The sequence below is a fragment of the Sinohyriopsis cumingii genome, chromosome 5, assembly GCF_028554795.1.
Source record: "Sinohyriopsis cumingii isolate HCF-2022 chromosome 5, ASM2855479v2, whole genome shotgun sequence".
NCBI classification, from domain to species: Eukaryota; Metazoa; Mollusca; class Bivalvia; order Unionida; family Unionidae; genus Sinohyriopsis; species Sinohyriopsis cumingii.
Window position 1 is genome coordinate 109,212,684 of NC_142965.1, and position 24,651 is coordinate 109,237,334.

Sequence of the window (24,651 nt, forward strand, 5' to 3'; positions counted from 1 at the left end):
TATGAACTGCCACACGCAGACATCGTAGAGATACGAATAAAAAATGTTAAAGCTAGGTTAAAAAAGATCCAAATCACACACACAGACACACGTGACCGCGCACGCCATTTGAAATACATCGGCTATTTCTGCAAGACAAAAATTTGCTTCAAATTTCGCAAGTTTCGGTGTTTTTCAAAATCGCTTATTTAACTGCGATGTTGCAGAGTGAAACATGCCTGATAATGCAAGTCACACGGGTCATGTAGGCATTCAACACCAACTATTTCAGTAATGAGTGTCAATTTTTAGAATTTGATTGTACATTTAGATTCTTTACATTCATATTCCTTTGGAAGTTCTTTATTTAGACTCCCCGAGAGATGCTTACGGCAAATTAAATGTTAAAGTACGTATACATTTTTGTACGAAATGAAACTACTAAAGGTCTGATCCAGTACAATCCGAACTGAATCTCGCGCACTGCGATGTCATAATGCAAGTTACGCGTATTGATAAACGAATTCGTACTACCCTCGATTGTGACGATTCCACTCAACGCGCTCTTATTTTAACCAAGTTTAGACCACGGCCAGCGATAGATAATTTTCGTCTGGAAGTTTCTTGATGACAGTTAAGGTGTTGAGCATTAAATAATCAGGATTTAATAGACTTTGGTTAAAGAAAATTAGTGTTAAATTTGAAAAGAACAATTTATATTTAATTTAAAATTTTAAAATGAGTAAATGCGCATACATGACCTATGTGACTCGTACTATAAATGTATGTCAATGCAGTAATTTAAATTATATATATATATATATATATATATATATATATATATATATATATATATATTGTTCGCCGGAAATTTCCTCGCAAAAAGAATACGCAGAAATTTACTGTTTCTGATTGGATTGACCGATATATTGACGAAAAGTTGCGAATGCATCGAAATGTTTGCAAGTTCCTGGTTTCGTAAATTACACCAGTTAATCGAACGAGGGCTATCACCATCATTTGATCGACGGATCCATAGGTTTGAGCGAATGAGACCTTTACCAGCCCATAACATAGCGAAGATCTCATGGAACCACGCGATAGGTTAGGTCGCTCAACTCAATCCAGACATAACGGAAAAGACAGATGTTACACCGAATGCTAAGTAGTGTTCAAATTAATGACTGGTACTTGTATTTTTGTTTAATCTTACATTGTAAGGAGCATGAATTGTACATCCAGTTTATGTGTGCCAATTAATGCCGTTTGATAATTAATTATAAAAATGTATAACCTTTTTAAATTTAAAGTGAAAATAAATCAGAATTAATTTGGGAATAAAAGAAAAAGCTTTCTTCTTTTTCTCACGGGAATGATATTTCCCAAAATGCACTGCCGAAGCATTCACTAAAATGGACGATCTAGCGGTCGAAGTTCGAGGGAGTAACGGTGCTTATTACAAGGTATTAATCTTGTTTGGCTACAATTTAAAGACAAAGCAGTGTACTTTTTGGCAGGACAATATATTTTGTTCCAAAATAATAATACAACACTTGGAGAAATCAGCAGGTTATTACTTTGTTGACGTTTGATCTTGCGGTCGTGCGTTTTATGGCATTTCAGCATGGTATCGAGCAATGAACATGGATTCCTACTTTCGATACATGTATCGAACGCGCGTTGTCGACATTTATATTAATTGTCGGCTCTAAAGTTTTTGGGAAAAGAGTTTATGAACATGTGCAATGTTTTTTTTTTTCCTTCCCATGGAGTCAATAACTTTTCCATTTGTTTAAACTCCAGTTTTGGGGAGAATTGGAACAATAGTTAGTCCGAATTTTCTTTGGCCTTTCATTCACCGTTTTAGATTTCAGGGGAGTGAGATCAGCGCTTCCCTTTAGTGGATTGGAATTGCCGATACCACGCGTAGCTGCCCTGGGTAGTACTACAAAAAATGCTTTTTTAATGAAACGAGTAAAATTATACTAATACTGATGAAAGTGTTTAAATAGCTTCATTTTGTTGAAAGTATTTATAGTCATTTTATCCAATTTTGGTATTCCCAGCTTCCATCGCATTTTAACCAACTGAAATGTAGGTCAAATGAACTTTGAAAACGCTTCCATTTGCTTGTGTGTGGAATTTAAATTTATATTTAAAAAAAGACATCATAGTAATGTCTGCCTAAATCAACATAACTTTAAGTAAATTGTGGAAAGCTTCATGTGTGGTCTCATTCCAGTGTCACTCTACACCAGAACATGTATACAACACCGTTATTTAAACAGTAAGACATAGCACCAAAACAAAAATATGTGATATGTCTTACATTGTAGGACTATGGTCTAGGGGTAATCACTTTATGCAGTATACCAGTAATTAAGGGCTGTTCAGAAATTATAAAAAAAATTAACTTAAACTCATTCAAAATGTGCAGGTGCAATTTGTTTTGCAGAAAATGTATTTTAAAAGATAAAGTAGAATTGTTTTAATTTCCTATAGCAAACATCACAATGCCATGTGGTGAGGGCTGCCATAACTGACAGTCATATTACACTTGTACCAGTAACTCAGTGGCTATCAAACTCTCCATATATAAAATGCAGTTGTGGCTGGTACTGTTAAAAAGAGAAGACAATTCCTATGTTTCTGAAATACATACTATGAAATGATTTATTTGCTTGTTTTATATTTCACTTCTTTTTCTCACTTCATTCACTGCATGTAGTTCCATCATTTTGATAGTTAAACTTTATATCATCTGGTATTAATATTATCAGTCATTTGTTCATAATATCTGTCTAAAGATCATGAAAAGTACTTGGCAGGAACTACTTATCCTATATAAACCTTATACTTAGCAGAGGTCTCGGAAATGCCTTATTACGTGTATTTGGATGCCAGTTTTTGATCCGGTATGCAGAAAATCACTGAGGCAGGAGTCCTCCATATGCATGTAATAGGTGTGTGGCAGAATTCAAAGACTTGCCAGTCCTGCTTCAGCCACCTGCATTTTGGGAAAATGTGTTGATCAGTTAGCTGTGCTGATATTTACAATGACAGAATTCAGTGACTGAAAGACCCCTTGATGTACCTGTTGCCATTATAAGACTACATTAAAAGAACATGATGTAATAGCTTGGTGGCAAGTTCAAAGGCTTTGACTGGCAGCCGGGTTGGAAAATGTACTGATATTTACTGTGATTGAATTCAGAGGCAGAAAGACCCAGAGATGTACATGTGGTAATTTATAAAAGTACATCAAATAAACAACTTTAGCTTTCGTTATTGTGTTCATTTCCGAATGTAGCGGAATAAGCAGTGCATGTGACCTCAGACTCAAGACATGTTGAGACTTAGACAAAATGCCATTCGTAAATTTGGGTAAGTATTTTGAGGTTAAATGGCAAAATTACAAAGAGTTTAACGAGAGTCAGAAGAGTGCTAAAGCTGCTAGAATTGATAATTCGGATGGGACAGTAGCTAAGTGTAAGAAAGTGTGTGATGCCTAGCTTAGTGCTTGGACTTAGTCCTTACTTGGATTGACAAAATTCAGTCTCACTCTGATGGACGAACAAGAGCTATGTCTGTGTTATAAAGAATGTAGCAATTAAACTCAATGGCAACCAGTAGTTCTTTCTAGTTATTTGGGGAGGACACATTATATATGTACATATCTTGCGTTTCTTGCTTCGTGTCCACTTCTTCCTGTTCAGCTCTCACCTATCCCTTTTTCGTCCAAAAGGAGAAGTAACTTTTCCCAAAAATTCAAGTATAGCTTGACCCCTGGAGGGGACTGCAACTTTTGATGGTGGGACTCCTATTTTTATCAAATCTGGAGTCCTGGACTAATTTTAGAATCCTAGCAAGTCCTCTGCTTAAGGATAAATGCATTCTCTGTTGAATGTGCCTGTATGTATGACAACTATTATACTTGTGGTATGAGTTTCCAGTAGTATGTCAGAAGGTACATCCTGCAAGACAGTGGTTTAAATTTAAAAAAGGCAAATTTTAACAAAATTACAAAATGCTTTGGTAAGGTATATGATCAGTTGCATTCTTAAAAGAAGGTATTTCGTAAAATGTTGGATGTTAAAGTTGTCACTAAACATGAATATTAAACTACCAGGGTAAGAATAGCTCAACATGCTTAGTGACGATGAATATACAGTAGTCCCCCTCTTATAAGGCCACCCCTAATGCAGCAGGGAAGTGGCCTTATAATGCGGGTGGCCTTTCTAGAGGGGGATGACAAATGCGAATAGTAAATACATATGAAAAAAGTTACAAGTACATTTAATTTTAAATATTTAATATTTTAATAAAAAAATCACATGCATGATGTGAAATAAATGTGAAACAAACTTTGTCATCATTTGTAAAAGAATGCTATGAATAACCATTGATACAGTTTTAAAACTGTCTTTATAATTATGTTACAGTTCACATCATCTGTCACTTTGTTGGTAACAGTCTAAAAAACAAACCAGTCTCGTCACATTAAAAATATCCTTGCTGTCATATCCCCTGCATATATCGTTTAGTCTTTTGTTCCAGTCTTTGACAACTTCATTATTAACATCAGCTGATTCGCTGCTAATGACATAACACTTGATATTGTGTCGCACTTGAAACCTGTGCAACCATCCGTTACTTGTGGTAAAGTCGTCATATCCCAATTCAACTGAAAAAATTTTTGCTTTTTCTTGTCTTTCAAATCAGGATGCAAATGTCTCCTGGCTCAAACAATCTTCCTTTCTCCGTCCATTTCACCTTTCCACTTCTGCAGAATTGTTTCATTATCTTTCACGATATTGTTTATCTGAGTCTTCCCGACGTTAGTTTTCTGCAAGGATCCTTGATGACCGCCCTCCCCGTCAGTTGAATTACTTTCACGTTCTCCTCTAAACTGAGAATTTTTGTTTTCCTCGATGACATGTTGATCTTTTTGCAGTAAGTTATTCATGTTGCCAACTACAATACTGATAAAACAATTTTGTATGCATCTACACAAATTGCCGTGTTTTTAAAGGAAGTGATCTTGTCATGTGATTCATTAGTCGCAGTCTGGTACCCTATTGTTTTTTATACATTTCTTGAAACTAAGTGAGAGAAGCCAAAACGGCTTCGATATGTACCATTAACATCACGTAGATTTGACCTCGCGGCTGCTATGATTCGTAATTTTGACATTTATTGTCAGTAGTAATAGCCACTGATTACCAAAGTGAACAAGCTCAACATCTTACTAAGGGAAGCCATAAAGGCAATTAAACCATTTTCCTGCTGACTTGGGTATTGTACATCGATGCTGCCACTTCTCAGCTGTAACTACTGTTCAATAATTGTAATCTTAACAATTATCAGAGTGACTAAACCGGACATCTTATGATAACACAGCAGTAAGGCTAATTGGATTACATGTATGTACCCTTTTGTATGGATTAAAATTTGAGCCTTTCTCGGTTTTTATGGAATAAATTTGGCTTCTCGTGAGGCGTAAATGATATAATATTAACGTTAGTGGTAAATGTACTTTACTCAACACTTCTTTCAGTAACGAAAACCTGACATCGGGAAACAGAAATCAGATTACTTAACACGCGTTATGAATACAGTACTGGTTCTGGATACATATTCAAATAAAATGCGGCCGCTTGTGAGGGGTAAATTTTATAATTTTGCACTAATATGCTGGCCACTGGTTGCGTTAGCCGGGTGGCCTTTCACGAGGGGTACTTTTGAACACAAACTTGTAAGTGCCAATGGATTCTGGCCGTAAGGAGCGGGTGGCCGCTGGTCAGGGGGGCCATTCAAGAGGGGGACTACTGTATACCAAAAGAAAGATGCTTTTCAGCTAATACTATGCATATATGCCAACCATTACGCTTTTGGCATTATCGTTACATTCTTTTGCACCAGTTTAATAGTTCCAAGTTATAAATGTTTCATTTCCACATCAAATTTGTTGTGGATTAGTGATCTAGTTTCTTATCTTCAGATAACAGTTGGAAGGTAACTGTCAGGTTTCCTTTCAAAATAATGGTTTATAAATGCAGTAACACACATAACAGGGCATATAAAGTAAACATTTAACTGACGATTTATTTTATTTTATGGATAATAACTAACAGAAATCTATTACAACTACATAATGAATAAAAGCAGCAGCATCTGTATGTTTAAGATGTATATCTAATGCATCATTTATCATGTACTCATACTCCATAGGTAACAATTATTACATTAGGTATTTACTAGTATTCTCATGTGAAACATTTTGCTAGTATTTTTTTAGAACGTTGGTAACATTTACAATTCGCATGGAACAGCAAAAGGTGCACCATTGTTTCATATTCCATTATATTGGTATTAAAATTTTATGTCTCATTTAGAATTCATAAAGTATTTGGCAGCCAGCAACTGACAGGTTTGGTGCTGGAAGTCGCTACACTATATCTTTTGATAATATTTTGTATTCAGCTTCTTGGCTGCCAATGGTAATTCTGATGTGATCAGAAAACAGAAATATTTATGGACAATGTTAATTATTTAGTATGTTGGGTCTGTAATGTATTAGTTCTTGCATGTACTTTCAAATATTGGTATAGTCCTGTATTTATACTCTGTTGCATTATTTCCATTTGCAGAAATAATGTTGATGCTTCATGCACTTCTTGGTCTTCATGCATGCTCCTGGCATACCAACTTGTTTAGGGTGACCACAACTAAGCACTTGATGTCAGAGGAAATTTTTGGCCCATGTTGTTATCTGATGCTGCTGTTGCTATAAAGTCTCTTGACAGTACTCAATGAATATAAATTATTACAAAATCTGATACAAAACAAAGCAATGTTATAGTGTGCAACTTTCTTAAACAGTAGTCAAGAATCGTTAATATGACTGCCAGTTCTGTTCATTACATCTTATGCAAGATGCATATGTTAATTAGAATTAATCAGATTATACACAATCGTTAATTGAAAATGCTGTATTTATTTTAGTGTAATTAGGTGCATGTGAGTGCTGTCCTCTTAAAATAATAATACAAAAGAATCACTAAAGAGTAATCAAGTTTTATGTCTGCCATTTTTGTTACATCTATGTGACGTGATTTGCACACACGTTGGTCAGAAATAAAAAATGTATTTCTATTGCAAAAGGGCCAAATGTCAATAATAAGGCATATCAATAGGACACTTCTGGTCTATAAATCTTGTGTGGCTGGTTTTGATGTCTGTCATTAGTGATCATTTCGAGAGAGCCAAGAAAATACTGATGTTTCCACGCTGAATTCTTTCATTTTATTTGTTATTGAAGATAAACAATTTATGTTAAGTCTTTTTGCGACTGTCTAAAGAATTCTCTTATTTTATCACCTATCACATAACTTACCTGTTCATGTATGTCATGTTATGAACATTCTCAGCAAGCATCCTGGTCAACATTTAACACATTAACCCTTTACCTCATAGAGCATAGTGACAAAGTGCAGCTCGCTATACATAGAACACAGGTTACCTAGTCGACCGCATACGCATAGCTTGCCTGTGAACTATTAAGCAATGTAGTGTATGTTACGTTTAACAGCAATTTTAACCATTTTACATTTTTGGTACACATCTGTTACATGTGGAACAATTTAAGAGTAAAGTCCGATTGTTATAGCTGTGTAATTATTTATCACGGAAGAATTTGCTATGTGCTTTAAAATCTGGAGAGAATTCGTTCACCTTCATGTCAGTGAGGCCGTGTGACCAACCGTAGAGCTGCCATTTCTCATACTCGAAATTTACAAGTTTTTCATCTGTGTCTACATCACTAAGTCATCTAAATTTGATAATTTATAAAAACTAATTGCAGCCTATATCAATATCAGAGCCTTTACCTAGGTTATTGAGTCTTTCATAGTTGTGATTCTAATCATGAAAACTTCGTAAGTACTGAATGAAATCCGCGACCGCCATTTTGGAGAGTGGAGATTACGACCCAGTTACTTTAAATAGCAGATATCGACCAGTACATAAACAGTGACCACGTGATCTGACGTAATTGTCATTCACAGAAATGAATGTAGTACCTAATAAGGGGTTTTCCCTGAAGGTGGCGCTACGAAAACCGGCTTAAAATGGCTGATGTTTACAGCAGACGTCAAAAGGCGCTTCTATGGGACTTTTGTAGAAGCGTCAAAAGTCGCTTCGATGCGACTTTTGTAGAGGCGTCCAAAGACGGTTGTATGAGGTAATGGGTTAACCCCTGAGGCATACAGCTAGCCAGTCCCCTACAGCATACTTGCAGAGATCACCTAAGAATTGTAAGCCTTACCAGTGCCTGTATCCCTGAGACTTGTTGATAGCACTTGGCTTGCAGATTTTTATAGAGGGGGCTACTTGCAATAAATTTGTTATTTTATTTGTATTCGTTTAATAGCTGAAATTTGGCACAGCATTTCTCAATAAAATTACATATATAATGGTATAAATTTCATGCTACATGCAGAAATAAAACTAATGCATGCAGGTGAAAACAAATGATGTACATGTACTTGCCAATTTGCTTCTCTTGCCATGAATAAAACATAAAATCCATTATGAATTCACACAGAATTATTAACACCATCAACACATGAAATAAGTCTTATTTTATGTACACAGAAATTCCACTTGTTGTCTCTCTTGTAAACTTGACATCCTGTGAATATTGTACCCAAATGGGCATATTTTCCTTCCTCTGTACTTACCTTTCTTCCTTAAAATTCTCACTGAAAATTAGAAACTAATAAACCACTTAACAAACCTTGAATTATGAACACTCGTGTTAACAACATTTTTTTCCCAAACATTTATTTAACGATTCTTAAAAAGAATAAAGCTCCCAAAAATTAAATTCATTTGCATCAGGGTCTAAATCCATTGTTGGTCCTGTGTATAGCCTCTTGTCAATGTGTGTTTTATCATTTACGATCCATCGATCAGCTCTTCTTTCATTTTCTTCTTCTCCATCTTCTTCAACATTCTCATTCTCATCACTACCGCTGTTATCTCCAGTAGTTATTTTGATGTCACTGTCAATCTCGTCTGATTAAAATCCTGAAAATTCTCCATCAGAGTCTGTCAAGCAAAAGTCTGCTCGCCATTTCTGATTTCGTCAATTTGCATCATTTTCAGATCTATATATTTTCACTATTTTTGCTGCTATCGAAGTCAGTTTTTTTTTCTCTGTTCAGCAATGTTCACTCTATGTAAGCTAATATTTTATTGGTTAAACTGCCTGCATAATTAGGAAATGGCTTCAAATCAACCACTGGTTGACTTTGCTACCAAAAGCCTGCTTAGTAAAATCGTCAACTGTTAAGCTATATAACATACAGGTTGCATCTATTTTCAGAACCCCACACATTGCATTGGGGGTCTTAATCCCCTCTACTTTCACTCCACGATGGAGCAGTAAAATACTTACAATTGACCACCATGCCTCAACCAGCATCTCCACTGTGAAGCATGATCAGCATTGTTGACTGACATTTGAACGGCCAATTATTGAAGACCACATATGGGAAAGATTGAATCATCATGAGAGATCAGTGTATCCCCCAGGGGTGTTAAATTGAGGGTACAAAAAACCCCTAGGTGTCAAAACTGGGAGTAAAATAGAAAATGTGGGGGTCAAAAATGTACTGACAAATTTTCATACGACTCATACTTTTTCAGCTTGAAATTGGATATTGCAACTTGCACAACATACTCTCTCTCTCTTTCTCTAAACATACAAATACACCAACATGCACAGTTAACCAACAAATGCATTGTCCATTCAAAGAATAATTTTATTAGTTCATTTTTCTTTTAAATACGTACTTTTAACAGTCTCCTCAACAATGTTATAGCCCAACACATTACATATAAGCCAATACAAAAAGCCAAATAAATCTTTTTAACCAAATGGGAGTTAATTTACTACCTTTCATCAAATGTGTACTATCATAGTTTTCATTGTACTTCGTTCTTGAACACATTTATCCAAATATCAAGGAGGATACTGATTCATCTTCTTTCTAAGATCTTTCTTTTATTGCAGTAAAAGTTAAAAACCAACAAAATCTGCAATGACCCACTGACTTTGTAATCCAAATAACGCATTTGTCTCTGCAAGTTTACTGATTTCTTTGTTGTGAAATAATGTCTTAGATTATAACGTGTTCTCCAGATATCTTATGGCGAACGAGGGCCTATTTTTAAAAATTTTAAAATCCTGTCACGAAAGGATTATTCACTTTTGCAGTCTTTGCAGTCACGCGATCAGAAGTCATACCGATACCGGTAGTCATAATGAATATTCCAGTCAAAGGAATAATTTTCTACATTTTTCATTAAAGTTAGATCCACAGTTACTCGTTTGTGTCCTGCTTCTTTCACTTTCTTCGCTAACGCTTTTTAGTGCATGACGTTTTAATCTGGAGATCACTTTCTGGTGCAACGAGCCTTGATGTTAAATATCTAGAACAGCTTGCTGAGCTCGATGGAAATCATGAGAAGCTCACAAGATTAGGGGAAGCTACCCCGTCATAACATTGCTTATGCTAGTCTGGTTCATTGTTTTATATGTTCCCTGCGTTGCACTTTGCTATACAAATAGAGGAGCGCAAGGCAGGGGGAGAAACAAAGCGGGGAACCAGTCAATGCCTATACGCAAAGTATATACGATGTCATCCATCGTCCAGTGCATTGGGTATTTAATAAATCATGATCATATTATGAAAATCCTTTGCGTCAAAAAACCGCACGGTAACAAAATGTGTGTGTCAATTTTCTCCAGCGTGCATCCCTGACGCACAATCTGTGTAAAGGGAAACACTGGAGATTAACAATAAAATACCAGTAATCTTTATTTTGATCACATATAAGGACTGTAGAAATTAAATTTAAAAGTCTTGTTTATTTTGTAAATTTAGAAAACTTAACATGATGACTTGACAAGAGACCTAACTTGCTAAGCTTCTCTTGAAGAGTGTAAATTTTTTCTACTCTTTAAAGATGAAAAGTAATCCTCAGAGGTATGGATAATTAAATTCCAGATAGCAGCAGCTTCAGTTTTAAAAGCACAGACAACAAAAAATAAAACTGAATTTACACTGAAATGCGAAGTACATATTTAGTCCTTAAATGGTAATGGCCTATTTACGAGATTGAACATACATTTTCACAACCATTAGTTAGTTAAATTATTAATGCATATGTACTGTAAGGGACTGGCAGTTTAATTTATGAGGATAAATTATTATTTCCAACTCAGATATTTTTTTAATATTTAATTCATCACAATATAATTTTGTTTCAGGTAAAGCAAGAAATAGCACAGTGTCCTTTTTTATACCACAAAATCAGTATAAGACAATAGTTTTCAAGGATTTACTCCTCCTCCCCCTCTTTTTTTTTAGAAAATTAAATGGTCTCTCCCTAATAAACACTTGGCTCCAGCAGATGTTCAGCAAAAATCAATGCAGTGACCATTGTAAACACTTATAAAATGTTAGCATCGGAATTATATGTTAATTTTGGCTTCGGAAAGGTGCGTTTCTATCCCACTAATGACTTGGTGTGTTGCACTTAAATACATGTAGCTCAAACTATGATCAAGTAATTAACAACAAGTTTTACTGGTTGACATTTGAATAAATGGTCAATGAATGTTGATCACCCATGGATAGCACATACATTTACAATGAGAAACTATTTCAAGAATCAATTGATATTAAACTTCCTATCAACTATATTGTTACAATAACATAATGAAAGAAAAAAGTCTCGTGAGCTGTACTGCATGCTAGGTGAGTGACATCAGACTCACTTGTACCTCTTGTTTACTTTTGCTGTATAAAAATATGTTGCATTTAATCATGAAATTTTTAAAGTCTTTTACATGAGATGCCATTGTTGCTATTTTTGGACAAATATATTGGTTTGGTGTGTATACAGTGTGTCCACATGAATAATGAAGGATTTAACACATTAACCCCTGGATTTTTTTGTCATTTTCGCCTGAAAATTGAGTAGAAAACACATTTTGAAAGCTATTTCTGAATAGATCTGAAGACACCAAATCCCCTGTGATCTTTCAATAACATACTACCTAGTTGTGTTAGAAACATCGTTTTTGATTGGCTGTTTGACTCGCGCATAAGCAGATGGATAAAAGTTGGGATGTTTTTTTTTTGTTGCTAAACGGAGCCATTATTTTTGTATGGAGATCACTCTTTATTCCAAATGCCCATCTTATCCTACCTTTTGGAAAGGCTCATCTGTCTGTTAGCAGTTCATACCGGTTTGCCTTAGATCTGAGACCAAAAAGTCTAAAAATTGGATTCCAACCACAGGCGAATTTTTGGTTAAAAAAAAGTTTTTTATCTGTATTTTGTAGTGCAACTAGATGTTCCAGATTATTTGGTATCATTGTAGAGCTACATCTGTCTACCTTTCTATAATACCACCCACTTTAGTGTATCATGCATGACCATGATGCTACAGAGCTCAGCAGTAGACTACTACCTCCTGCCCCGTTAAGTCATCGCTAGGGGTTAATGTGTTAATAGCAAGTACTGTTTACACATTGGGGAAGATACATTTGCTATCAAACATAAAGGGTTTAAGCTACTAAAAATCCATTTCTGGTTTTATGCTCAAAAAATTTTGTTTGGTCAATTTTGTTCCTTTTGCTATTTTTCATTCGATCATTGAGTGTTTGATCCAAAGAAAATAGGATTGCTTGACATCCTGTTGACAAAATTTATAAATTGGATAGTTGTTTAGTTCGTGATATTCCATTGGCCAATGTTATATAATGATATATTTACATTCCTAATGATATATCTGCATGTAGTTTTTGGTTCAGTCTCCATGGAGATATAAAGATCTGAGAAACAGAGCACCTGTTAGGTAACCATACTGGATCATACTCCCTAATCTACATGTATATTTACTCCAGTCACAACTATTGAAAATCAGTTTGTTTTTTGTTGTAAGAAGCTACCTGTAGAAATGAATGTTTATGTTCAACTGACACAAACTAGGGTCAGCCAGACAGATTGCATCCTGAACATAAAATAATCAACCTAGCTGCATTTGTAAGATTTATAGCTGCAGAGATGGTCCACTGTATTACATTTAATTGTGATTCACCTAGTCAAAATTGTACATGTTGCAGGGAAAGTCTTTCTGCATGCAGTGTGTACAAAATATTCTTATTCAAAATTCAGCTACGTGTGAAAGCTTCAAAATTGTAATGTTACATGCTGGGAGATAAAACTTACTTGCAGTAAGATTAAATTTGCTGAATTACCCTAAAAGGTTTCAGTTGCTATTAGTCTATGTATAGTTGTGACATGACATGCAGACATCTTTAGTTCTACTTATCATAGGCCAAAAGAGCTTATGGGTTGGTTATTGTCTGTATTTTGGTATCAATTGACTATCAGTTAGCACAATTTTGTTATCGCTTACTATTCCTAAAGTAGAGATGATTTCATGGTTACAAAGGAGTTACTGATAGTAACACTTAAAATTACCTCCCTTGACTTGAAAACACATGGCCCCAAAATATTGCCAGTTCTGAATAGTTTAGAATTTTGCACTGTCACTACATTACTAAAGGTCTGAACAGAAAATGTGGAGTCTAATCGTTATAATAAGTGTATCATGGTCAAACAAAATTCAGAATATTTGGCCAGCACGCAACTTGTACAACAACTGTGCAGCTCGCCTTAGAGATCTGTTGGACCCTGCACTGTGTGCATTTTGAATAGCCAAGTAACATCATTTTCTGAACCTAAATATTAAACATGGATGGGAATACAAACTATACAATTGTCAATGCTCACTGATTTTTATTTGTATAAGAAACAAAATCCAGCGCCCTCTTCTTTTGCTGGTAAATTGACTTATGTACAGTCAGCCCCCCTCTCTGTCTGTCTGTCTGTCTCTTTATCATAATAAACCATGCTGAACAATTGATTTGTATAATTTGAATGTATCAAAATATGATCTGTGTAGTTTTAATTAAGTTATCTCCTACATATGCAAATAACTCTTTAATGTACTTAAACAACATACAGACACATGGACTATTTAGATTTATGTATCACTATTTAGAAAACTAATCTGACCAACAGAAGCATCTAATTACTGATTAAAGCATATACGTAATATGTACAGTTGGTTTGATTTATATGTTAGTATTTAATGGGTTGATGTTTTATTTCAATCAGAGTATAATTGAATCGATGAAAGGGAAACTGAAAAAAAATTGTAACTAGAAGAATACTAACTTTTAACTTTTCTTAAGCTTTGAGTGACAGTTTTGATTACTGAATTTAATTCAGTTTTGTGTGTAAAGTGGATGACTGACTTAATTCTCCTTGACAACATTTCTTGCACAATGCTTTTCATGGGAAAGGTCTTCAACTTTGGAAACATTCTCTCCTCACACAGCAAGTTATCAAACCAAATCCTCTCAGCATGTATTCCTCTGGGTGTTCATACAATAAAAGTCACACCACTTACGATTAGAGTAAGAAATCTCTTTAACTGTTTAACATTTTACCTGTTACAACTTCCAGTGTAACATCAAAAAGTACTAAGATTAAACATAAAATTTGTTTACTATGCTTTTCCACAGCTGATGTTCCAAAACTAAACTTGTTATTAATTTCGTACAAATTGGTGTGCCAGAAGAACATGCTAAGATAATTTTTTTTATCATATTAACGCTTGTTCGGTTTAGACAGTATACAGTCACAAAATGAACACGCAAAGCATAGATTTTACGTCCACTATAAATAGGCTCAAGTTGTCGATGCTGTAAATATCTGAACTGTCATCGGTTTTAAAATATGTTCAACCTTATATTCATTATGTTATTGCATTTGTTTAAATTTTGTAATGGGACATTGTCCGATAATGATACAAAAATTGCATCACTAATGTGACTGTCACACATATGCAAAGTTTCGCTATGCCATTTTTTTCCTCACTTTCACGTGTGTAGCAAAGTAGCCTATACACACACTTAATGTGGGTTCTTAAATTCCCCTATGCATTGATAACATTTGATAAGATCAATAATGTTTTCAAAATTCAAAACAAACAATACAAAGTCTGATAGGGATAAATTATTTTGCAGGTGTATGATATTGAATCATTAGTTCTAAGTGAAAGATGGCTGCATTCCCTGGTCCATTCTGCAAGGAGCTAAATTAACATCACAGGATTTAGAAGACGAAACCAACTTGAATCTTATTGATGCAATTAGGTCTTGCAACGTTGTTTCAATAACAGTTATGAATAAACATTGCATTTTTGTTGTTTTCAAAGTTTTACATATAAACAATTGCTACTGTGAAATATTTGTATTAAGTTTAATGTCATAAAAATTGTGAAATGTTTATAGGCTTTTCATTTATAAATGAAAATATTAAAGTCTGACAACATATTTAATGAGAGTAATGCATTCAGCAGGAAAAATGCAATCAGGATATCAAAGTTCATAATAATATCTCAACTAAAAAGAAAGTTAAAACATTTTTTTTTATGGAAAGAACATTTTACTTTGGTTCCATGACTGCCACATAATCTGAATACATTTATATAACACACAAATATTAGGAATTTGTAAATATTTTTGAACTTAAAAGTTGCATAACCTTTTTTTCTAATAGAGATATTGAGAAAAAAATTAAACTGTTTTGGAATGCTGTTAAACATATCTATATGAAGAAATCTTGTTTTTGCAGTTATTTCAATATCAGAAAAATGACGGGAGTTGAATTCCAGTTGCATGAAACAATCATGTCATTTGAAACCATGCAGCATTAAGCACTAATGCCATCAGGATAACAATGCACCTGCTGCAACACTAGTTTGTGATAATACAACTGCATCTAGTGCAGAAAGCTTATGTACACAACCCAGGGCTTTCTTGTTACAGGACTATTTTGAGGGACATAATTTCTGTTTTAGTTCCACTGTCAGTTGAAACTAAGGCAGCTATATGACTCAGAAAAAACATTTAAAACAGAAAAACCATTTTTTTTTTTTATTGGAACATTAATGCAAAAAGACTGCCCCCTCCCCCCCCCCCCCCCCCTTCAAACTTGCAAAGCGACTTCTTTGCATTCCTGGTACATTGTCCCATCAGAGTGGCTTTTCTGCAGGTGTTATTGTAACAAAACTGCAATCATCTCATGATCCTAAAAGCATTGCCAATTGCCTTTTTCTGAACAGGAAGCCAGAATCTGAAAATATTGTTGGATTAATGAAAGGCCATTGTATCTGGGACCATTTAACCTTCTAAAACTAGCACCAAGCAAGAACCCAAGGAAAGGAGATGACACATTGGGCTAGTGGGCAGGCAGAAAGGGACTTCCTAATCTACCAAAAGTGTAGAACTTGAAGTGGAAATCCACATATTGTCCATTTATTTCATTTTAAAGCCAGTAGAAGTCATTTTTTATATACTTCATTAGTATTGTAACTTTTGTCAGCATTGTATGAAAGTAACTTATGTAACAATTATAATTTTGTTTTATTTCCATCGTACCGAAATACTTTGTATGAAGTCACCACAAACCGTCTTCACAACATCCAGTATTCTTTCTTTAATTTCTCTTATTTCCATGCAAATATCTTCATCTGTTTGCTTGTCCATTGTCATGAACAAGGAAATATTTCCCCCATATTAATTAATTTGCATTCTTTTTTAATGTTTATAGACTTAGTAATGTTTTTAAATGAGTTTTAAATGGAAATCTACTTTAAAATAGATAAACCATGTTATTATAGTTGTCAGTTATGTTTATTACATTTTTGATTGTGAGAAATCTCCAGTAGTACATCAGGTGTAATCTTGTGTACCTGTCCAGGCAGTGCATCTTCTTACATTATTTTCCAATCATGGTTGTTTTACATAAATTATTAACGCTTAACGCTTCTGTGTCGTAAGTGGTTAGGCCTCTGTCTTAGATGCATGAGGTTGTGGGTTCGAACCCCAGCTGAGTCATATCAAAGACATAAAAATGGTATTTACAGCTGCTTTGCTAGGCGCTCACTATTAAGAGGTTAGTGTTAGGACTGGTCTGCCTGGTGTCAGGATAATATGATTGGGTGGGACATCATAGTGACAAGAAAAAAAAAATTGTTAAAACTGTTAAAAATCCAAATCACACACACACACACAAATTATCTTATATTCAGCAAATAGTGTCTTGCAAACTGAATCATGTCATAATTAGGGGTAAAAGACATACAGCAAAGAGTCGCAACCTGATTGAAGTACAGTATTCACATTGCTTATCATTGGCTTACATTAATTAATTAGCTGTCAGCTGTTAAACTAATGTTCTGATTGGGAGGAGGGTTGAGACTTGAATTGATTCAGTTAATTTGTATTGCTTCAATTATTGTAGTCCATGTACATGCTTATAATTGTTGGTAAACATTGCAGTCTTAGTTGGGTCTGTAATGTTCTGCTAATGGTCCTTGTGTTCTTTTAGGACAAAGTAAACTGATTTATGGATTGCAGAATACTGCCTCAGAGATCGGCTAGGGTGCACTCACTGAAATGAATTTTTTTTTTGTTTTGCAGGCAATTGTGAAAAATATTCTTCAGGATGAGGTATCGGTCGCTTTTGAAAATGAGTAAGTTTCATGTTATATTGTGTTTTTAAATTCTGCATTTCTCACTGTTTCTTTTATTGTTTTCCCTTGCTCCCTGTTTTCTGGTTTTATACTATAGATTTCTGAGGCCTAGTTGTTTCTCCCTTTGTTCAGATAGGTTCATAAAATAAAATTTTGAATATAAGGACTTCGTTACATTTATAATCAAGTTAAATTTTGATCTGAATTATATTTACATTGTATTTTTCATTTTACAGTACAGCATCTTTTTTGCACATTTGTGTGATTCTCACACAGTTTGAAAATCTGCCATAAATTGTAGTCTTAAGCTCAAAATGTTGCCCCCTCCCCCATTCCAAATACTGCTTGCCAATTTATATGAATCCTACAGACGTTTTGCTTGTAATGCACACAAGTTTATGCTGGCTGTCTGTGGAAAAGTCAATAGACCAGTCGGTGAGATAATTGTGGATCTGAATGTTTGATTGGCTTTCTTACCTATGCATGCCTTATGTCCCAGACTTGCCATGTGAAAATGATTAATACCCTGTACTTCATATACTTTTAGTTGTTGACAGAAGAGCTATTTGATTAAAATCAGATCTCCAGTTGTAGGTGAAGATCAGACAAACCAGTTAGGGGTCGTGTTCTAGTGACCTCTGAAAGTGAACGAAATCATTTGGCACACATTGATGTTCTTCAGCCATACTGTTCAGTCTCCCAAATGCAAAGATATAAAACTTTCTCTGATTGGTTGAAAAAATTGGCGATTATGAGAATAACAAAGGCCTCCAGAATATGACCACTAAGCAGTTGCTGTCGGATCCTCACATGGGACTGTGGAGATCTGATTTTAATCAGATTGAGAGAAGAGGGAACATTTCAATTTAGGGTAAGAGAATGAACATTAGGAAAATTGTGAAAGTGACGTTTTTCAACACTTTTGTACCAGAGATTATTGAGTTTGCCTGTCCCTTTTTCCAGACCATTTAAGTTTTGAATGTGTCTAATTTGATTCAATTTCCTGTTTTAACTCTACTGGTCATAGACCTGAGAGCTCATGATACGCTCTGTTGTCCATCATCTGACCATCCATTAGCACAAGTTTGCTATGACTACTCATAAACTAGTTGAATCATACCATGTAGTTTAACACGCACATTCACTCCATGGTCTACATGTAGTTGACTTTTAAAAAATGTAAATGGTGCCAATCTGATGTCTAATTATGGCTACCAAAGCTGATGTCTGGTTGCTCCAAAATGGAAATGAAGTTGCCACTCATGTGGATGGTCATAGTGTAACATCGTCCTCTTAGTAAGGGGGGAGGTTAATTGGATTTGGCTGGTGTTATCTAGAGGATGACCTCCCTCGATGTTATAACCCAGTGGGAGTGAGAAAAAAAGGATATAATTTCAACAGAGAACTGAACAAGAATACTGGGAAGAAATAAAGCAGTACGAGCCCCTTAGACAATGAAAATAACAAATTTAATCAAAACAAATTAAATGTGGCAGTTCCAATTCAATCTAAATTATGTCAACTGAATTTAATAGCAGTGTCCAATTTGGATTTATCCACATCATAACAAGTGGTGAAAAGAGCTCAATATCCACGACCAATTTGTATCACCTTCCTCCCTTGACCGTGTGTGTATCAACGTCTTTCTATTAACTTGACTTCCTATTCTCTATGCTACATCCCTTCTTGGACTTCCTAGTCCTTTATTCTGACCTCGTCCTTCTTCTTTTGTCAGAATTCCGTCTTCGTACTGTCCCATCCCTCTCCCAGAAATCTGTTCCTTAAGGGACAAAATTACCCCATAATCTCTCTATGTACAACTTTTTACATGAACATAAAATTCCCTCATTTTGTTACTCAGAAGCATACTAGCTATCCACCTATCCACACAGTGCATGCATTCTTAGTATGGTAGAACATTACCGTCACTTTGCAGCGGCATGTAATACATTACCACGTGAGCATCTGTCGAACATTACCATATTCTTTTATCTATACAACTACATGTTCGATTACTATTGCATGAAATTCACAAAATCTAACTCACAGCAATCTCTAACCTACAAGATTATTTAAACACTACAATATCAAATATAAATAGGTAATTATCGTTAACTCACAATAATCAGTTTTATCTTAACAAAGGAAATTATTTCCTATAACCCTATGAAATTTTGGATCACATGCAAGCAATTCTACCAATGCACTAATAACTGTAAAATTCAAAGGTAAATTGTACAAGAACTCTAGCATTAACAGGTTTCCTTGAAATTGAATAAACGATAATATAGAACCTAATCTTAACAAACACATTTGCATAAAACAATCAAAAAATAGAAAATTACATGGGAAATTAAACTTGCGTACCTTAATGCTGTTCTCTTTCAGAACTTGTGCATCCTAGCACTAAACCTTGTCTGCGGATGTAACAGTGATTTTTTATGACATTGCACGTGGAAAAATGATGAGTTTCGCTGGTTTAATCTCAAATATTGAGCAAGCAGAGGAAAGATATGCTTGGCAGTTGGATATTTTCTGAGATTTAGATTCGGACTTAGAAGTTTCTGAGATTGAATCAGAAGAAGAAGAGGATGCTGATAGTGATGATAATGTTATTCTTGTGGATCTAGCAGATTGGAGCGATCATTTTTGGCCTGTCCATATCGATGATTTTAGTGGACCAAATCCCAGACCTACAACAAACATGGACATGGAAAAAAGATAAATTAATTTTTTTTCCTTCATTTGTTATTTCCAGAGGAACTGTACTCAGACATTGCAAACGAAACCAGTGCATATGCCCAAAAATGCATCTTGGTATCACCAATAACACCAAATGAGATAAAAGCTCTGAGTGGGAATGGGAGTCCTTCCAGCACCAGCCCAAGATATGTATTGGTGTAAGGACAAACTTTTCCATCCTTCCTGCATTGAACTGTGGGGCCCCCAGTGGCCAAGTGGTCTAAAGTGCTCTCCGTTATGGATCACTGCCATCTCACCTCTGTATGGGTTCAAGTCTCGGATTCGGACATTGTCTGTATGTGAGAAACCTTGCCAGTACCTTCTCGTGGGTCGGTGGTGCTTTCTGGGGTTTTCCAGGGTTCTTCCTCCACCATTAATACTGGCCGCCATGTATACCCTATTGTGTGCTGAAAAATGTCATTAAACCCCACAACAGTTCCTGCGTTGAACTGAAATTTAGTTGTGCAAGATTTGAAAATCTACAGAAATATTTTCATGTGACTGACACCAGCAACAACCCACCTCGAAGAACACCTGGTCATGACAAGCTGGCCCACGTTCGACCAATATTTTAGCATATTCGCAACACATGCACCAGAGAATACAACCCACATCGTGAGGTGTCCATTGACAAAGTTGTGATTGGATTTTCAGGACGACTGGGCTTTAAGCAGTATTTGCCTTTAAAAGTGACCAAGAGAGGCATCAAAAGTATGGCTGCGAGCAGATCCTCATAATGGATATGAATTAAACAGAAAGACATGAGAGTTACAGTTGCGTGTGACAAGAAGAATATCACTATATTGTGTACCAGCTGTGACAGTGAGGCCACATCTGTTAGCTGAAAGCAGACAGATGGTTCCATCAAGGATATTCCATGTCCACTCCCAGTCAAATTGTACATGTACATGAATGGAGTAGACCATGCAGATCAGATGTGAGCAACTTACAGCACTGGTAGAAAGTCCTTGAAATGGTGGAAGTATCTGGGTGTTTTTTTTTTCTTTTCGACATTTCAATAGTAAATTCGTATTTGCTGATGAAAAAAGTCGTAGAACCATAATATCGTCACCAAAAACAACAGGGAAAGAGCTAGAACCCAATTGGAGTTTAGAATGAATCTTGCCCATCAACTACTTGGAGACTTTGTAGGTAAAAGGAAAAGAGAAGTAGAAGTTCAACACTGCTTCAGCAAGGTCAACATTGGCCAGTGGTCATGCCAAAGAAAAAAAACCTGCCAAATGTGTTCACTGAACAAAGTTTGATCTGAACCAACAACTGGATGTGAACAATGCCAAGTAAATTTATGTGCAAAATGTTTCAAACCATATCACATTAAATTTTCCTGGTTTATTTCAATGAAATTAAGGGCTGATGACGTGATATTTCTAAATATGTTGCACATCATTTTGTAAATAGTGTATAAATAAGTTGTGAAAGACTTGGACAAATGGGGGGAAAATACATTACTGTGTAGACAAATTCATTTGGAATAATTGGTGAAAATGTTGAAGATTTTTATTGGATATAGAAAAGAAATTAAGATAAGAGTGAATGCATGTGCATGATGTTTAAAAAATTTTACAAATAGGTAAAAACTCTCCGGGGCACAAGCAGCTAGACACAGCTTAGTGCTGCTGGGGCATAGCAGCAGTGATACTGATAACAGTGCTGGGGCTGAATGAGTTAAACAAATGCTGCTCAGACATTCAGTATGGTTGTCACAGCAGCCACCTTGAGAATATTGTTATTGCTGTTATTCTTGAATGGATTGTCATATCAAGGTGTTGTTTTAAATAAAAGACTTTTTGATGTCTAGTTGTTCATAAATGAAAATAGTGCAGTCTGACATCGAATATGGTGACCATGGCAGCCAATTCTAAAATTGTACCACTACTCCCACTGAACTAATATCAACATGAAGCTTTGACTGAAAGACTCTTTATGGTGTCTAGTTGGTCCTAAATGAAAAGAGTGCTCCTCAGACATCTATTAAGGTGCCCACAGTGGCCATTGTGATAATTGTATCACTAATTTGACTAACTATCTAGTATATCCCTTGGGGTGCAAGACTGAGAGTAAATAAATCTCCTTGGTATCAAAACTGGGGATCAAATTTATTTTTAAAATGGGGGTCTCTGAAGCACAAATGAGGGTAAAGGGAAATAATGACTCTCACATCAGTTTGGGTTTTTTGCTGAAAGACTTCTTACCTTCAAGTTCTTCCTAAATGAAAATTGTGCCGATTCAACTTCCAGTTTGACTACCACAATGTCCATCTTGAAAATTTTGTTATGGCTTCTTCTCCAGGATGGCGTGTTATATTGATATTGTGCTTCCACCAAAAGATTTTTTATGATGTCTTATATTTTCTTAAACAGAAATGGTGATATCAAACATGTTAATCATGGCAACCATTTTGAAAATCTTGCAGTTGTTACTTTTTCAAAAGAGAAAGTTGTATCAAAATGTAATTTCCACTTCATATGATGTCGAGATGATCCTAAATGAAAATGGTGCTGATCTGATATTTACAGCAATTAATATGACAGTCTTGTTCAGTCTAATGTCTGTTCAGCAAAAGATCTGATGTGGATTGTATTTTTGGTATTTATATCTGTACTGTGGTTTTGTTCATTAACAAATTATTTCCGGATTTGTTCATAAATTTTTATGACATTTATCAAATTTTATATGTGTGTGAAGTTTTGATATGATCTTTTAATGTCTGCTGCAGATGGCAACCAGACCAAAGAACAAAGTTTACCAATGTGAGATTGCCCCCTGAAGCCAGGATTGGGGATAGAGTGGATTTTAAGGAGGGTGAACAAATAGAGGTAAAAAAAAATTGCTGTTAAATGCTTGTTTCTTACAGTCCACTTCTTTTTCCTGTTTGTGACTAATTGTGAACCAAAGACTAATAGCATGGTCCCTTATGAAATGAAAAGGTATTTCACTTTAGTTTTGTGGGCTGAGCAGAGGCCATTTTATTTTAATTTCTCAAATGACACAATAACTGAATACATTGGAAAAAATTACACATCACTGTTAGGAATGGGATTGGAATGGAACTCGAAGAATCAGTTATTGGGAACGTACATTCGGTATTATTTAATAATCATTTCTCTCTCTGGCAACTTCATATTTTTCATACTCCTTCTCACCCACCATTCTCAGTACAGTAAATTGTACAGTTTGGCATTTTTATCAGGTATAGATCTGACTTGTCATCAGATTGACATCAGGATAAAGTATGTGCCCAGAATTCATGAATTTCAAACTGATATCTTTAGAAATGGAATGTCACCAATTTTAGTTCCTCTGGTACAACAGCTAAAATCACCAAGTTTGCCATGGAAGCATAAGTTGCATCATTTGTCAAGTGGTATTAAAACAAATTTATTATTACTGAAATTGGCATCAGCACAGAAAGATGTCACATGCAAGTTCTCTATGGAGTATACACTGAAAGAAGTTACCAACCAAAATATTTTACGTATTTTATATTCATATTTCTACAATTATACCGACTAACAGTCAACAGTAATTAGTATTTGAAAAGAACTGAGGTCTAATTACATTTACTTGTCTATAATTGACAAAAGACATGTTACAGTTGCAAATGATCATTTCATGACAAACTAAAGTCTTCAATAAAACATGTCTTCATTTTGATTATTTTAGAACATGTTTGGAGTATGATTTGAGACAAATGTTTATGATCAGGAATAATTGAATGCAGAAGGCAGCAAAAAAAGGAATCATTTCAAATAATGAGGTTATATAATTCAAAATCGAAACTCCTAGTTTCAGATTTACTATTGTAATGATTGATTTTGTAGGGTTTAACGCCATTTTTCAGCACACGATAGGCTGTACATGGTGGCCAGTATTATTGGTGGAGGAAGAACCTGGAAAACCCCTGGAAAGAACCACCAACCCATGTGAAGCTACTGGCAAGCTTTCTCACATACCCACATTAGCAGAATCTGAAACTCGAACCCATGCAGACAGAGGTGAGATGGCAGTGATCCGTTAACTGAGAGCGCTTTAGACCACTTGGCCACTCATGGCCCCTGTGATGATTGATTTATTAATCTATGTACCTGAACCAAACAGCTACCATTTTCCTACATGATATAGGCAAAGCATTACTATGGACAGTGAGAACCTTTACAGTTTATGTGTTTTTGAAACTCGTGGTCAATATTTGACTGACTGCTTTTGAAAAGGATTTACCTG

At 35.2% G+C, this 24,651-nt stretch overlaps 1 protein-coding gene across 7 annotated transcripts in view; it reads left to right on the forward strand.

The window, feature by feature from the left end:
• Positions 1–1,385: 1,385 nt before the first annotated feature.
• LOC149799969 (RNA-binding protein FXR1-like) overlaps positions 1,386–24,651 on the forward strand; it is a 135,736-nt gene continuing 112,470 nt past the window's right edge. For all 7 annotated transcript variants that reach the window (XM_089959484.1, XM_089959485.1, XM_089959481.1 and 4 more), the window contains exons 1-3: positions 1,386–1,442; positions 17,615–17,667; positions 23,147–23,246. In XM_089959484.1, the coding sequence (XP_089815610.1) occupies positions 1,392–1,442; positions 17,615–17,667; positions 23,147–23,246 (204 nt within the window). In that variant the 5' untranslated portion in view covers positions 1,386–1,391. The remainder of the gene's footprint in view (positions 1,443–17,614; positions 17,668–23,146; positions 23,247–24,651) is intronic.